The sequence below is a fragment of the Tigriopus californicus genome, chromosome 9 (genome assembly GCF_007210705.1).
Source record: "Tigriopus californicus strain San Diego chromosome 9, Tcal_SD_v2.1, whole genome shotgun sequence".
NCBI classification, from domain to species: domain Eukaryota; kingdom Metazoa; phylum Arthropoda; class Copepoda; order Harpacticoida; family Harpacticidae; genus Tigriopus; species Tigriopus californicus.
In genome coordinates this window covers 14,549,823-14,564,226 of record NC_081448.1, presented here as the reverse complement: position 1 = coordinate 14,564,226, position 14,404 = coordinate 14,549,823, and the positions used below count along the sequence as shown (strand labels likewise).

The 14,404-nt window shown below is 41.5% G+C and overlaps 1 protein-coding gene across 1 annotated transcript; it reads left to right on the top strand.

The window, feature by feature from the left end:
* Positions 1-2,934: 2,934 nt before the first annotated feature.
* LOC131886778 (chymotrypsin-like elastase family member 2B) lies at positions 2,935-3,426 on the top strand. The gene has a single exon (XM_059235180.1). It carries the CDS (start codon positions 2,935-2,937, stop codon positions 3,424-3,426), a length of 492 nt encoding a protein of 163 aa, XP_059091163.1.
* Positions 3,427-14,404: the final 10,978 nt, after the last annotated feature.

The window sequence follows — 14,404 nt, the reverse complement described above, 5'->3', positions numbered from 1 at the left end:
ATTGCATTTGGCACTTTCTTGGCGTTAGAATTTGTTACAAAGTCTTAAATCAAACGTAGCCCCCAAAATGAATATGTGAAAAGCTGAGTATTTATCAATTGATATCAATCATTAAATCATGAGGCACTAAAGAAGTTTACCCTATCATTGTCATGGGCGCCACACCATGATTGAGAAACAAGTGAAACAGAAAAAAAGTTGAGTTTGCAGAACGGCCTACCCCCTGAATATAGGGTTGCTCTGGAATTTTGATCAAAAACTTGTCCAAGTCTGACTTGAAAGGTCATACTGAATCAACAAAATATACGTGCTCGTGCTGAAGATGATGTCCACCCTACTAGCTGTCCGTTTCTCCTGATTGAATGGGAACTAGGGATCTCCCTCCCTAGTTCCCATTCAGTTTCTGGAGAAGCCATTCTACCACCACAGCACTTACTCCAATTGTGGGGAGTTCCGTGTTCAATCTGTGTCCTGCTGTTCAACATCTATGCGGGACTCAGATGCTACATTCATTCATAGATTTCTAGACACTGGATGTCGGACGACCGACCACTCGGCTGGTAAAACAGCTCAATGGATGGTCTCCTGGGAATTGATTACAAACCGGTTTATTGTACTGTTTAGCCAACCAAGTGGTCGGTCGTCCGACATCCAGCGTCTAGAAATCTATGATTCATTCTGGTGCGGACCTATCCCCGGCTACTTTACTTCTGTTGGCCTTCCACAGGGGGATCCGATATCGCCAATTCTACTCAATCTCTATGTATTCGACCTGCCCGAAGCCCTCACACAGTTAGGCCACATCATCAACCATTTTCCGGTGCAATAGGTGGACAAACTGGTTCTCTTGGTTGATTCAGCCGTGGAATTGCAAAATGCCATCAACACTCTTCACAGTTATTGCCAAGAGAACAGCCTTCAAGTCAAAACCATCAAGACGATTCCATTGAAATCTTCATAAACCCAACACTCTTTCCCCACCCATCTCAAGGCGTCAATAGTCAACGCCAGTGCCAGGATCACATACATTTGCAATAAGCTTCCCATCAAAAACCATCCACTTCCAATAGCTCATCAACTCTTCCGGACTTTCATCATCCCAATCGTCCTCTGCAGTGCTCGCCCCGAAATGCCGATAATGCATGGACGCATTTCTATGCGAAACTGAGCCCCTCACCAACGGAATGGCCAGGTCAGAGTCCAACAGTGTTGTGAAACTGATCTTTCCGGAGGTAATATCCGGGCACAAGTTGTCCTTCCCGGTCAAGGACTTGTCAACACTCTATTACCCTTGGCCCGGCATCCCTTTGGAATATTGGTGGTCGCGCACCTTTGTCCGGATTCCAGCCAACTGATACAGGATCAGTTCAATTTGACCCACCCTCTCATCTTGCAACAACAAAGAATTTCATCATTTACCTCCTCCTACCTGTTTATGTACTGTCTCGAACTCCCCTGGTCCCTTTCTTCATTTGCATTTGCAATTCTAGTCGTCTTTGTTGTGAAATCACATTCTAGTCAGTTATTTTATTTATCTAGTCATTTCATTCCTTTATCGATCTCTGTGTATAATGTTTAAACAGACACATTAATATATCTTATTATCTACGCACTTTTTATGCATATATTTTACAAATTGACATGACAAAATGTAGCAATAAAGGTTATCATATAATTGAACAATGTTTGAGTCCAAGAAAGGAAAGAGGAGGACTTTTATCTATTAGCACGCTATCCGCAAATAAATCTAGCTTTCATTTGAATTATTAGAGACTAAATAAAATTGTATTTATTTGGCAGAAACCGGCCATCTTTTTCTGTTTGCCATCTTCCTGCACAGGCATTACGTTGAAAACCCAACTTTTGGGTCTTTTTCCAAAAGAACTATTGAAGATGGTTCCGATTTCAGAGGAGAAGTACTCGCAGGCGTTTCCCCCTTACAATCCCTAATGACTAAGTGAACATTGGTGAGAGGTGGAAAAGTCGAGGATTTGATTATCTTTTAAATGGCCTAATATGCCCAACCACTAATTCTTTCATAGCAATAAATCAATCAAAGTCACTCAAAAAGAAGCTAAATCATGTTCCACTTAAGTCAGGCGCCCTTTTACATACAGGGCGCAACTAAATCATGTACGACCACACTAGAAGATTTTGAGTTATCGCTCTTTTAATAAATATTTCCGTGCTCCCTTTAAGGACGACCCAACCCTCGTTGGTCCCATACTCCAGGAATGAGTTAACGAGAAGCCAAGCCGAACTAACACCATTCGAATGCAATAAAATCATTCGAGGTGTCCCAGGGACTGGTTACAGATTCAACCCTCCTAGTTTCTCACGCCAAACACGAGGAGGAAGCCGGTAAAATTTTCTTTCCCCGTTCACATGCTCAAAGATCCCACTATCCTTCACTTACTCCCCATTTTTAGGTGTAATTGGTTCATGAAGGTCCCACCTGACACCAAAGTGGAAGTCGTTTTTTATAACTATGCCTATTGTGCCAAGAGGGTCATTCCCTCAAAATCACCTTTGCGAGACACAACTTCTGTGTCCAGACATAACTGGCTCTGTTGCGATTGTCGCGGATTTTATCAATTTTCGCTCCTTTGATCGACTTTTGATCATTCGCTACCTTTCCAAAATTGGATCCTCGCCAAGCCCGAGCTTTGAAGGCGAATTATTTTTGAGCCCAGCAAACATCAGACCTAGTATTAGCCCGGCACCCTGCGGTTCCCGGTTGACCAGAAAAGTGGTGGTGGGACTGAAACCTCTCCGGAAGAGTTTCCTTGGCAAGTCTATCTTATCATGAGATTGGGCAATGGTAAGTGACGTCTCATTCCTTACCTGAGTAGAAAACTTTCAATGATTATTGTTTTCTCCTTCCATTAGGATTTAGTTCATGTGGAGGCACCTTAATCAATGAAACAATGGATCATGACGGCTGCCCATTGTGTGATCGGTACTTGGTACGTTCATGTGTTTATTGGTTGCGATTCAACCGAAGACCTGCATGCCTGTGATCAAATCTACGCGATCTTTGATCCCCAATCCATCATCTTGCACAAAAATTACGACGACACTAATCTGTTTGAAGGCAACGACATCGCTTTGTTGCGGCTTCCCACGTCCGTTGCTGTTAACAATCGAGCAGGCCTCGTTTGCCTGCCGAGTGTCCCAAGACCAGAAGATTTAGAGACCATCGAAGTAGCTGGATGGGGACAGGTCTGCATTGATTGTGGATCAAGTGCCATCTTGAAAACAGCAACAATGCATCTTTTAGATGTAGCCTCTTGCAAATCTGGTTGGATTCCAAGTTATCCCTCTGCATTGACGGAGAAGATCCTTTGTACTACGAACGCCACGGGTCAAGTTTATTTCGGCGATTCGGGTGATTTGGTGGTTGCGAAGAGACGACGGGCGTTATGAGCAACTGGGCGTGGTTTCATTTGGCTCGGAAACACCTCTCGATCCTGAGCGGCCAGTGGTCTTCACCCGCGTTTATGATTATTTGACCTGGATATACCAAACCATGCTTAGCTCCAAGCCATGAGGAATTGATATGCAAGATTCTGAATGGGGATTTCTTGATCAAATTAATTTATTTATGAAGTTAATACTTAACCGAAATATAGATTTCTGATCAGATACAATAAACGCAACAAGACAAGGGGCCCTGCGCAATAAAACTGCAATACTCAATAAGCGAAGAAGCATTTTTGAGTGGCTAAACGCATTTCGTCATAATAATGCCTGCCTATCTTTTAAAATGTGCACGCACGAGGTAGGCGTCTGGGGATGGCACATGTTCGTTCCAGGAGTTATTTCTCTTTCCTTGAAGGATCTCCATGGCTTCAATTTCATTTAAAGGTGAGGGTGAACCATTTCAAAGCATAGGAAGAATCTCGTCCGCCGTCCAACAGTCATGGTTGGGATCAGGACTCACCATCATTTGTTTTGGCCTCTGAAGCTCCGCGAAATCTCCAAGTTCAGAGCATTGTTTAAGAATATCAAATGCAACTTGAACAAGGTTCCTAAATGTTGGATGACAAACTCCCGCATCATCAACGACCTTTTGGATTGGTAAACTCTCGACGGTCACCTCGCCACAGTAGGAATACGTGTTTCCTGTAGACACAAATCCCATTGGAAACCGGAGAGATTTGAACCTGCCAAATGGTGTTATGAAAGTGGCAAGTACTTGAAAGTGGCAAGGTCTTGAGAATGGGGTGAAGAGGCAACTGTCAATATCTTCACAGGCCATTTGGGCAATATAGTGATCAGTTTTTACATCAGATATTGCTTCATAATGTGTTTTGTTATGGTGTGTGGCAATGTCTGGAATGTCTGGTCAGGCCTCCAAACTACGGTAGATTCCTACGTCTGATGTCATGGTTGCAATGTGCGATTTTTACCGTGGTGCTCAGTTAGTTATTGGAGCAAATTGCCCTGTCATCGGGTGTGGGAAATAATTGCGAATGAGTTTGAGTCTTGCACGTTTCCAAATCGACATAAAATTCGTCAACATTAAAGCATACAACAATAAGAATGTTGCTTGCAAACGGTGACCTATCGAAAATTTTGGTACGGAAGGTCCCCAGCTAATTAAGGACATCCCCGTCTACCAAACAACGTTATTGGAAAGCGGACTATCCAAAGGAAGATTTTGCCCAATCTCAAGGACCTCAACACTCCCAACCCTAAGACCGAAAAGCCAGCAGGATGGCACGAAATGGTAGTGGATATTTCTTCAGTTGACAAGCACACGACAAGGCTATTTGAGGTGGCAGATTTTGAAGAGCTCCCTTGACATAGAGATCTGTAATGGCTGTCCGAGCTTAGATCAAGAGGAAAATGTATGATCTCTTGCAGGACACTTCGACCATGGATGTCGGGGTCCACCACAGTTACATGTTTGAAAGTTGGTTTGTCGATGAAATTTTGATGGCTTGCCCAAGAAGATGAAGATTTTGGTTCGATTGGAGGACTCTTGCTTGGATTGAATTTGCGGTTTTTGAACTTCGTTGTTTTGGCAGCGTTAACTCCGTATTCCTCCAATGAGGAAGAGGCTAAAGAGCTAATTTGTTTTGCTCCCCGTTTGATGGTTTCCAAGGATGACAAGTATTGACGAGCAGGGTCCAAGGAATCTGGGCTAGTCTTTCATGGCGAGGATCAATATTCCCACATGAAGTTTAGGCTCAGTTATGTGTGGCGTGTCGACGTATTCCCCCCCAACTCTCGAATAATGGTGCAAAGATTGGCGTAATCCTGATCTTTGATTGATCTAATAGAAAGAAAATCTTTCATATCGACAAGCTTATTATGAAGATTCGGAGGTGGTCCAAAATCATAGTCAAGATCTCGTCAACATCCTGACCAGTCTTGGGGCGACTGCCAATGGTATGTTGAACGGTTTTGAGAAATCCCGGTGAACAACATAGTCAAAACGCTCCTACTCGTGTTTCACGTGATCTACCATACCGTGATAATGCTATTTAAAGATGCTTGATAATTTATATTAAGCATATTTAATGCCATCAAGTTCGCAAATTTGGCCCATAGGGGACCAATTTAAAAATGACGTCAAATCCAGATCTTCCTCAAGGGTTGGGGGAACATAATGGGCTAAACGAACGAGGAAAACTGATCATTTTGGACGTAATCAATATCACGACTACTTTGATGGGAACTATTTGAAGAATGGGATTCAATGGCATGAAAACACGACGGAATCCTAGGACCATAGTTTTGTATTTGTAGAAACATTCCATATTCGTCCAAGTCATTCTCATCAGAGTCTGAACGATCTGCCATGATATCTGACTAACCCTCTTGTACATATACAAAGGAATCCCCGAAATACATACACATACGCATACACACTTGCACCTCGGCATTTGCGTAGTTCTTGAGTGTCACTTCGCATTGCTTTAAATTCAGTTCTATGCATGGTTGGGTCTTGATCTTCCTGATGATTGAATTCTAGCCCGAGAAACAGTGCTTTTGAAAGCAGAACGAGAGTTTAAGCCGTTCGAATTCCAGTTAGGTTTGCTTGTCCGTGATAACCAGACCTCAAAAAAACTATTAAGCCTTCAAAAAAACTTTTTAACTTTTCTGCCTTTTTTGGCTGAAGAAAACAAAATTTGGCCCAAATTTCCAATCTTCTCCTTTTTTAGCCATTTTTCTATGTCATCGACCTTTTCTTACTTATTTTCACATTTATTGACTTTGAAATTACGGTCAAAACTTTTCAGCTATTTTATTTTTATCTTTGGTTTCAGTTTTCACTGGTTGTACAAATTGCTACAAGTAATTCAGTCGCCAGCACTATATAAGTGAGCGAATATGATTTGTCTAAATCATACCGCTTGATGTACACGATATTTGGTCTAAGAATCAATTTGAAAATTTATTTTGAATATCAAGTTCAACTCCTTTTTTCTTTATGAGCGCAATATTTCCATTTTTTCCCACAACAAAGAATATTCCCTGATGCCATATTTCAGACAAACATCGAAGTCCCAACTATTTGGCTTGTGATTCTAAGGGCGCGGCTTTACACTAGGTTGTAGAGGGCTAGTCAGAGAAACGACACTCACGAGATTTCTGAGATTTTTTTGCCTCTCTGCCGGCTGCCTGATGTGTGCGATGCGGATCGGCTTTGAACACATTTAGTTACGTGATTCTCAAAATGAAGTTCCGAATTCAGGGAGCCAGTGAGTTGATGGCCCGTTTGTCTCCATTGATTGAAAGTGCGTAACGCAAGAGAAGTCGATCAGCCCGAGAACCTGCTGCCCAACTACCAAAAGGAGTTCAAAGTAAAGTTTCAAGTGGCTTGGTTGGATTGACTTTTCTCTGACAAGCCCTCGACTAGGTTGGAAAACCAAGATTGAATCCACTTTTGAGGATGGAAGGTGGACTAGTGTTTGCGCGAGTTCGGCAAGAGACTTGAGTCCAGCAGAGGACTCCAGTCTTTCACTGTACTTACGTCGAACAAAACGACTCATATACCAACACTAGTCCTACATCAATCCTCAAACCAGATACAATCTCGGTTTTCCATCTTAGTGTAAAGCCGCACTAAGGACAAGATAACACAAATTTATCGTAGCCATGGACTCCTAGAGATGTAGATTACGAACGGAAACGAAAGCTTCATATCTCCTGAACCATTCACTTTAGTGAAAATTAACACCAAGAAGTATCAAAACATATGCTCAGGGTAGATGCGGTCAAAGTTACATAACAATCACTAGATAAGATTCGAATTTTCTGCCTGCTCTTGGTCAACTACATAAACTGTTGACAACATGAGTTTGAAACAAACAACTTTACAAGTAGACACTATATGAATTACTAGCCTTTGATAGAAGAGATCAATGTTTCTTATTATATTACTTTATTTCGAAAAGTGGCTCACAGTTGGTATCACTCAGAGCAGTCCTATAATGCGGGAAACTACTTTTCAACGTTACATACCGGGTGGATCATAACTATTGCCCCAGAACTAATTTCATATTTGATCCAAGGTTATGTGAAATAAAATAATATATTCCGATGAAAATCGACAGCTGACACTCTTAGCCCTTGATTAATGTCCACAACTTGTCAATGGGTTTGGTAACATTGATGGAGCAAGCAAATTGGATATGCTTAGCTGCTCTTCTCCATGCAGGGATGGCTCAGACAGACATCACCAAGCAGCTTAACGTGGACTGCAAGACCATTTATTGTGTCAAGGAGCATCTTCAAGATGATTAGTTCATGGACAGGAAGCCTGGCGGTGGCAAGCCGGTCAAAATACCATTGTCTGATATAAGAACGCCGTGATGGACAACCCCATCAGGTCACATGCAATCGGCTTGGGCGTGTCCAAGGACACCCTGAGCACAGCCATCATAATAGAAGGAGGAAAGTCATTGGTGATGAAGAAGAAACCGCTTGTAACCGTTAATTACCAATCTGGTTGTGGCAGCTGGGATCGAGTTGACAGCTAGTAGTTCGAGAGGTTGCGTGAGCCACGCTGAAAGCCCAACTGGAAATTGCCGAGCTCCATTTTCAAGGTGGTAATCTTAAGTAAGGTTACGCGGAGTCAAATGCAGGTAATGGAACCTGTATCAGACAAGAAGACGTGGACAGTTCATCCCATCCACAACCGGAGAAATGACCGATTCATTGCCTTTGGAAATCCGGAGTGTGGTGACATCTGGAGCCTTGGCTTTGTTGCCTCCAATGGTCTGAAGATGCCCCTGATTTGGTTCAGACAGGGCCATGGCCTCACCATGGTGGACTACATCATTGAACTTAAGACAAAGCTCTTGCCGTGGATCAGGAACAACTTCCCTGATAACAATGTTGTGCTCCAGCACAACGGCGCACCTGCCCATATGGCAAAAATAACTCAGAGGTTCCTGGAGGACAACATTGATTTTTGGGACAAGAACATGTGGCTGCCATACTTGCCCAATGTGAATCCCCTTGACTTTGCCTTTTGGGCACATGTGGAGAGCAGTGCCTGCCTGAGCCGTTACCCCAACCTCAATGCCCTGATGGACTCCATCAATGCTGAGTGGGACACAATGGATGAGGAGTACGTCAAGAAATCATGTGGCGCGTTCTGGCCCAGATTGGAGGCCATTATTGCGGCCAAGGGTTGTCATATTGTTATAGAGTGTAAAATACTGAATATCATTATGATAATAAAAAGCTTTTGTCTGGCACTTAAGGTTCCTAAGATTGATGTTGTTGAAGTTGAAAATTGCAAACGGGACAACTTATGATACACCCGGTACAGGTTTTGATGTTTGTTAAATGCCTTTGTGAAATCTTCAACATTTATTAAGAGACAAAGGTGGGAAATCCGGTCAAATAATTCTTTATCTTTGGATGATCACCTCCTCTTCCAGGCATTCAGAACATGCCACACGCATTTAAAGTGTTAGATAGGCAAATTTGGGAACTTATCGAGCCAGGCATTGATGACCAAGTTTGACATATCCGAAACCAGGACCCGTGTCTTTTTTCAAGAACATTATCAACACAAAGACTTGAGTCTATGATTGGAATTGACCTCAACATGTGCCAATTCCCTGGTCTCTAAAGTATGCTTACAAGTATGGTCTTAATGGTATGCTCATTGTCGTCAATGTATGTCTATGGTCTTCAATATATATCCATGGTCTTTTCAGTTTGGTTATCGATCAGTGGTTGCGGTTAGTGTCTAAAAGTTTCCTTTGGAGAAAGGTCGGGGAGGAGATTCAAACCAGGGACCTCTCTCGCTTTAGGAAATTGCGCTTAACCACATCGCCTCTCTCCGTGCATACAATTTTGTGAGGAAATGTAACAGTTACTAGCAGAATAGCCATAACATGTCCAAACTCGTGTCAAAAATGAATTCTCATTGCCAAAGGACAGATCTGAAGAACATGCCATATTGAATTTTCCCATGACAGAGGGTTCCTAGATATGCCAGATGTACGCTTTTTGGCATGCAAATATGCCATCTGGTAGCACTGTTGCAGACAGACCGCCAAAAAAGTAACGTTGTACCCATAGATAGCTTCATATATAGATCGATCAAGGGCGCTCCGATCGCATGTTTTCGTCTCAGCTGTCGCTGGTGAAAAAAAAATGTTTTATTCGTAGTGAAGCTACGTCTAGACAACTATGGTGCAAATTTGCATCGTTGACGGCTCGTCCAAATTCAGAGTAGAAACCCCTAATAAGACAGCAAGAAAGCAATTGCTCTCGTCCAGTACGCTTCATAAAACGGGTTTGAGTAAGTTGTCCGACCACATTTTTAAGAACGAAATTTTGAAGAGGTTAAAATGGGGCTCAAGTTAAAGTTTTCATCCATGTGGTGGAGACACTTAACTGAAACGCAAGGAACAAGCCTGGGTTCAGGCTGACCTCCAGAGGTGTCGGAATTACCTTGTTTACGTATAGGCGCATCATGTCGCCCACATTCAAGCACATTGTTGGGAGATTGAAACGAAATTCCAATGCCTCATCATTGCGTTGCAATTTCGGATACATTTTGTTACACTTTCGAGATTTTCGAGTTGCGTTGCTAAACAAGGGCAATCAATAGAGTACATGATTTGCTCTACTAATGTCCAAATCTTTTTTTGACATGTTATGTGTATTATGCCCTAAAAAGCATGTTTTTTTATTATTCTACCACTCTTTCTACCTGTATATTTGTAAGATTCAAAAGAAATTAAGATTAAAGAGGAATAACAAACGTTTCATGATAATAATTCAACTTGCCTGAAGCGAGATTTAACGAAATATCTTTGTCCCAATTCCACCAGCGTCAGCTGACCTAAAAACATGCTCATGCGGTACAGCTCCTGTTGAACTTAGGCATTCTAGTTATGGTTTTCTATGGTTGTACCGTTACCCGTTACGTTTTGCAGAAAAAGAGGACCTAAAGCTGCTAAAAACGCTAATGCGATTTTATCACGTTTTTAAATATGACGTGAAACAAATGATTCCTGCCGTTATTTATTTGATCCCATTAATGACACTCGTGTACCTTTCAGAATCTTTACATCCCATCAGTGTCAAATAAGTCATTGCATTTGAGAGGGAATTTTAAAAAAAATCGCTCGGTAAGTAGAGAGGAAAACAACGGTAAGGGAAGGCTAAAAACCGTTACAGTTACTTTTTCAAAAAAGCAACGCGCTACGGTAGCGTTACTTAAAATTAACGCCGTTACTTGTAACGCAATATTTCAAGCCCTGGGAATCAGGGTCAGGGGTGCTCTTTGGATCACTTGGTTGATGAGTAAAAGGCTATCTCAAAGAGAATGCGCCACGCAGAGTTAATCTAGTTGTGGAAAAATTAACTCCCTTTATGAAAGAATTTGGCACAAAATATAAGACACCATCAACACGTTGGGTCGAGGCCGGTCCAGAAGCATGGAGCCGGTCGTTGATAAGGTTGTGTGATGGTGTAAATATTTTTTGACCAGCATAGAACATTGTTGTCTAGCATGAATATGTATTAAAATATGCTTTTTTACCCAATATGCATTTCAATATGCTTTTAAATCCAAACTAAGCACTTCAGTTTCCATTTACGATCAAAAATAACCATTTTTGCATCAAAGAAAAATAAGATCAAAAGCAGCCCAAACTCGAAATCAACTGAAATAAATAGCGTACATGTGGTAGGACAGCTTTTCCTTCCTTTTTGCCTCCTGATGGCTTGAGACTTGCTTGACACAGGCAGAAACCTGGCTTCAAAAAAGCTTGACAGACGTTGGTTTCAAGATTCAAAATAACTGGCTTGTCTCATCAGTACTTTACACAACAAAATGACTCTGGGCCGCCCTCAAGCAAAAACTGACTTAGAGATCGGAGTGACCCAAAACCAATCTACGATCGGAGTCTAAAAAATTGGGCTGCAGGCATTTCAGTGGTACACATGTAATAAAAGATATACCATATTTCATTTTTATTAGTAATGTTTAGTGGGACTCTTGGTCATGTTAGATTGTAAATGTTTGCAAAGAACTTCCTGCACTTTTTTGATAAGAGACAAAAACTGACCTGTGAGCAGCTCTGACGCAAGAATTTCCGCCAGTTTCTATTTTCAGGGCCTTGGTGTGCTTGGTTGGATATTTTGAGACATGTCTTGCGACAACCAAGGCAAATCGTATGCCTTTTTGACTCACAACGAAGGGTGGCCAGCTAGCATTTTTCGATGCTAATTTGTTAGAATCAGCATATTTCAAGGCCGCTAGTATCGGATCTTCTTATTAACATCGGTCTGGTTTTAGCTTTAACTTGGCATTATTTGCATGGTCCGAGTATTGTGAAATCTTGCATTGCGTAGCGTTATTTCACTGAAAAAATGTCCAAAAGCAAAAAAAAGCAAAAAAATCCCACAACGGAACTAAACTTGATAGACTTGATAAACTTTCTGGGCGCATGTACAATCTTATGACATGCACTGTCCACCAGCCGAACGTTGGGGCCCTCAAGGCTGCGGTCACCTAACACTGGGACGCCATGTCAGAGGAGTACATCCGCAAGGGATGCATGGCATTCCGTCGCCGATTGGAGGCCATCATTGGGTACAATGGCTCCTATATTAACGATTGATGAGGTCCAAATATAAGAATCCTTCCTTAAACATGTCACCTGGCTTTTTGTACCGCTGGTTACTTAGCTAGATCTGGATGAACATGTGGATCCAAAGTGTAAAGATTTTTTCGTTGAGCCTGGTAAATGTAATTATTGGTTAATTTCATTGTATTCCGTAAAGCATTCCCTCACACATTTGAGGTGAACCAAATTGCAAGTTTCAAAATAGAAAAAATATTCAAAAGAGAAAAGAGAGAGCTGGGCACCTATTGAGCTTCATGGATGCAGATACTGTTGTTAATATCCGCTTTGAAGTATGATGCACGCCAGAAAAAACAATCTATCTTCTCTTTTGATCTAATCTCATCCAAGAAGAAGGTTTTTTTTGACGACAAGAACATTTTTTATAGTGTGCAAAAAATATCTTGTTTAAATGCTAAGATATGTAATTATTGCTCAAGTAAAACTTTGGTCAGATTCGTTGCCCCCTTCAAAGTGTTAGGTTTCAAAATTGCTTGAACTTTAGAGTGAGAATATAATCGGCACAAATGCATCAATATTTTAAAGTGAGGTTTTTCCCACCATGAAGAATTAGTTTTTCCTAAAAAGAAAGTAGCATTATTCTAGCATCTTCGAATTGCAACTAGCATTTTTAAAGCATTGATTTTGCACGAGCTAGCATCACCGACTGGAAAAAAACCTGGCCAGCCCTACGTAGTAGCACGTCAGTCTCAGTCGAAATTCGATCGTAGTCATGATTGGAGCTCTAAGTTGTGTCTTCGTATTTGCTCTTATTCTCCATATTGGAGAAGCTTTTCAAGTCTCGGAACATGGAGGAAATATTTTGTGAGTTCGAATCTTCATTAACTGGATCCGTCAATGCAAGTATTATCTGAAGGAAGGGGGCATCCATTATTTGGACGTTGACAAATAACCAAAATGAAGAGACCAACTCAACTTGAATTGACTTCATAGTTGATGGGAAATTTGTTGCAAGTAGCATTTATTTTCATTTTGTATCGTTTAGTGACCCACGATCACGTCTGCACTTCAGGAAAGGCACTTTCAAACCTTCAAATACCTGGAAACTCTAGTTACCTCGCCATTGCCCTTTTCAAGTTTGTTTTCAAAATGTTTTTTCCGTTTGTCTTGAAGTTTTAGGTCGTTTGAATTTAGTGTAATTTTTCACAAGGCATGGAACTTAACGCGTTACACGCTACAAATACATACGTGTTATAAACTCTCCCAATAATCTGCAATCACGGTTACACAAATATTCAATGTGTCAAAGGTCAACCATTTTTTAATTTACTCAAGTCACTTACTTCGGTTGTAGTAGTGCAATTGATGCCAATTATGAACACTCGTAAGTAAGGGTCAAAAAAATACTTTGGGATTTTGATCGAGATAGTTAGTTTTTAAGTCATGAAAATCAGCCAAACTAAGTTCCGAAAACGTATCAATAAGTTATAAAGCTGAAAAACGTCCTTTTGTTTAGCAACTCAAGTATTATAGTGGGGTTTTTAGCGCAAACATTTCTCGATTCTTGTTTTTCACTATCGTTTTTGCTCTTTCGGTCAGAAATTTAGTCTTGCCTTTACATTACCGAAAAATTATGTTTCCGAAATCATGGTCTAAGACAAAGTTGATGAGTGGTCTCTAAAATCAGAAACACCTAACTATTTTTATTGCTTTATAAATGATATTGTGTAAATCTTGCCGCCATATTACCAAGCTCCCGGGGGGTCAATCATCTTCTGTCTTTACTTCCAGGACTCCACTGCCGCCTCCGATCCGAAATTCTAGCATACAACTAACGAGCAAAGTACAACTAACACCTTTCCAATGCAATAAAGTAATTCGAGGCGTCTCTGGGGACAGTTACGAATTCCATCCTCCAAGTTTCCCACACGAGACACGAGGGGGAGACCAGTAAGATTTTCTATCCTCCTCACGTTCTTGAGGCTCCCACTACCCTTTTAATTATTCGGTTCGTTTAGGTGTAGCTGGTTGATGAAGGTCCCACCGTACACTAAGGTCCATTTAGTTCTTTTTGAGTATCATCTTTTGTGCCGGGAGGGACATTCCCTCAACATCACATTTGACGAGACCCAAGCTCTCTGTCCAGACATATCCAAACCTACCTCGATTATCGTGGATTATATCAACTTTCGGCCCTTTGATCGCCTGTTGATCATTCGCTACCGTTCCAAGGTTGGATCCTCGCCTGGTCAAAGTTTTTTCGGAAAATTGTTTTTGAACCCAACGGACACCCGTCCAAGCATTAAACCGGCTCCCTGCGGTTCCCAATTGCT

What these genes read in the sequence shown, in the direction of transcription:
- LOC131886778 (XM_059235180.1), top strand. Translation starts at nt 2,935, where the DNA reads ATGACGGCTGCCCATTGTGTGATCGGTACTTGGTACGTTCATGTGTTT.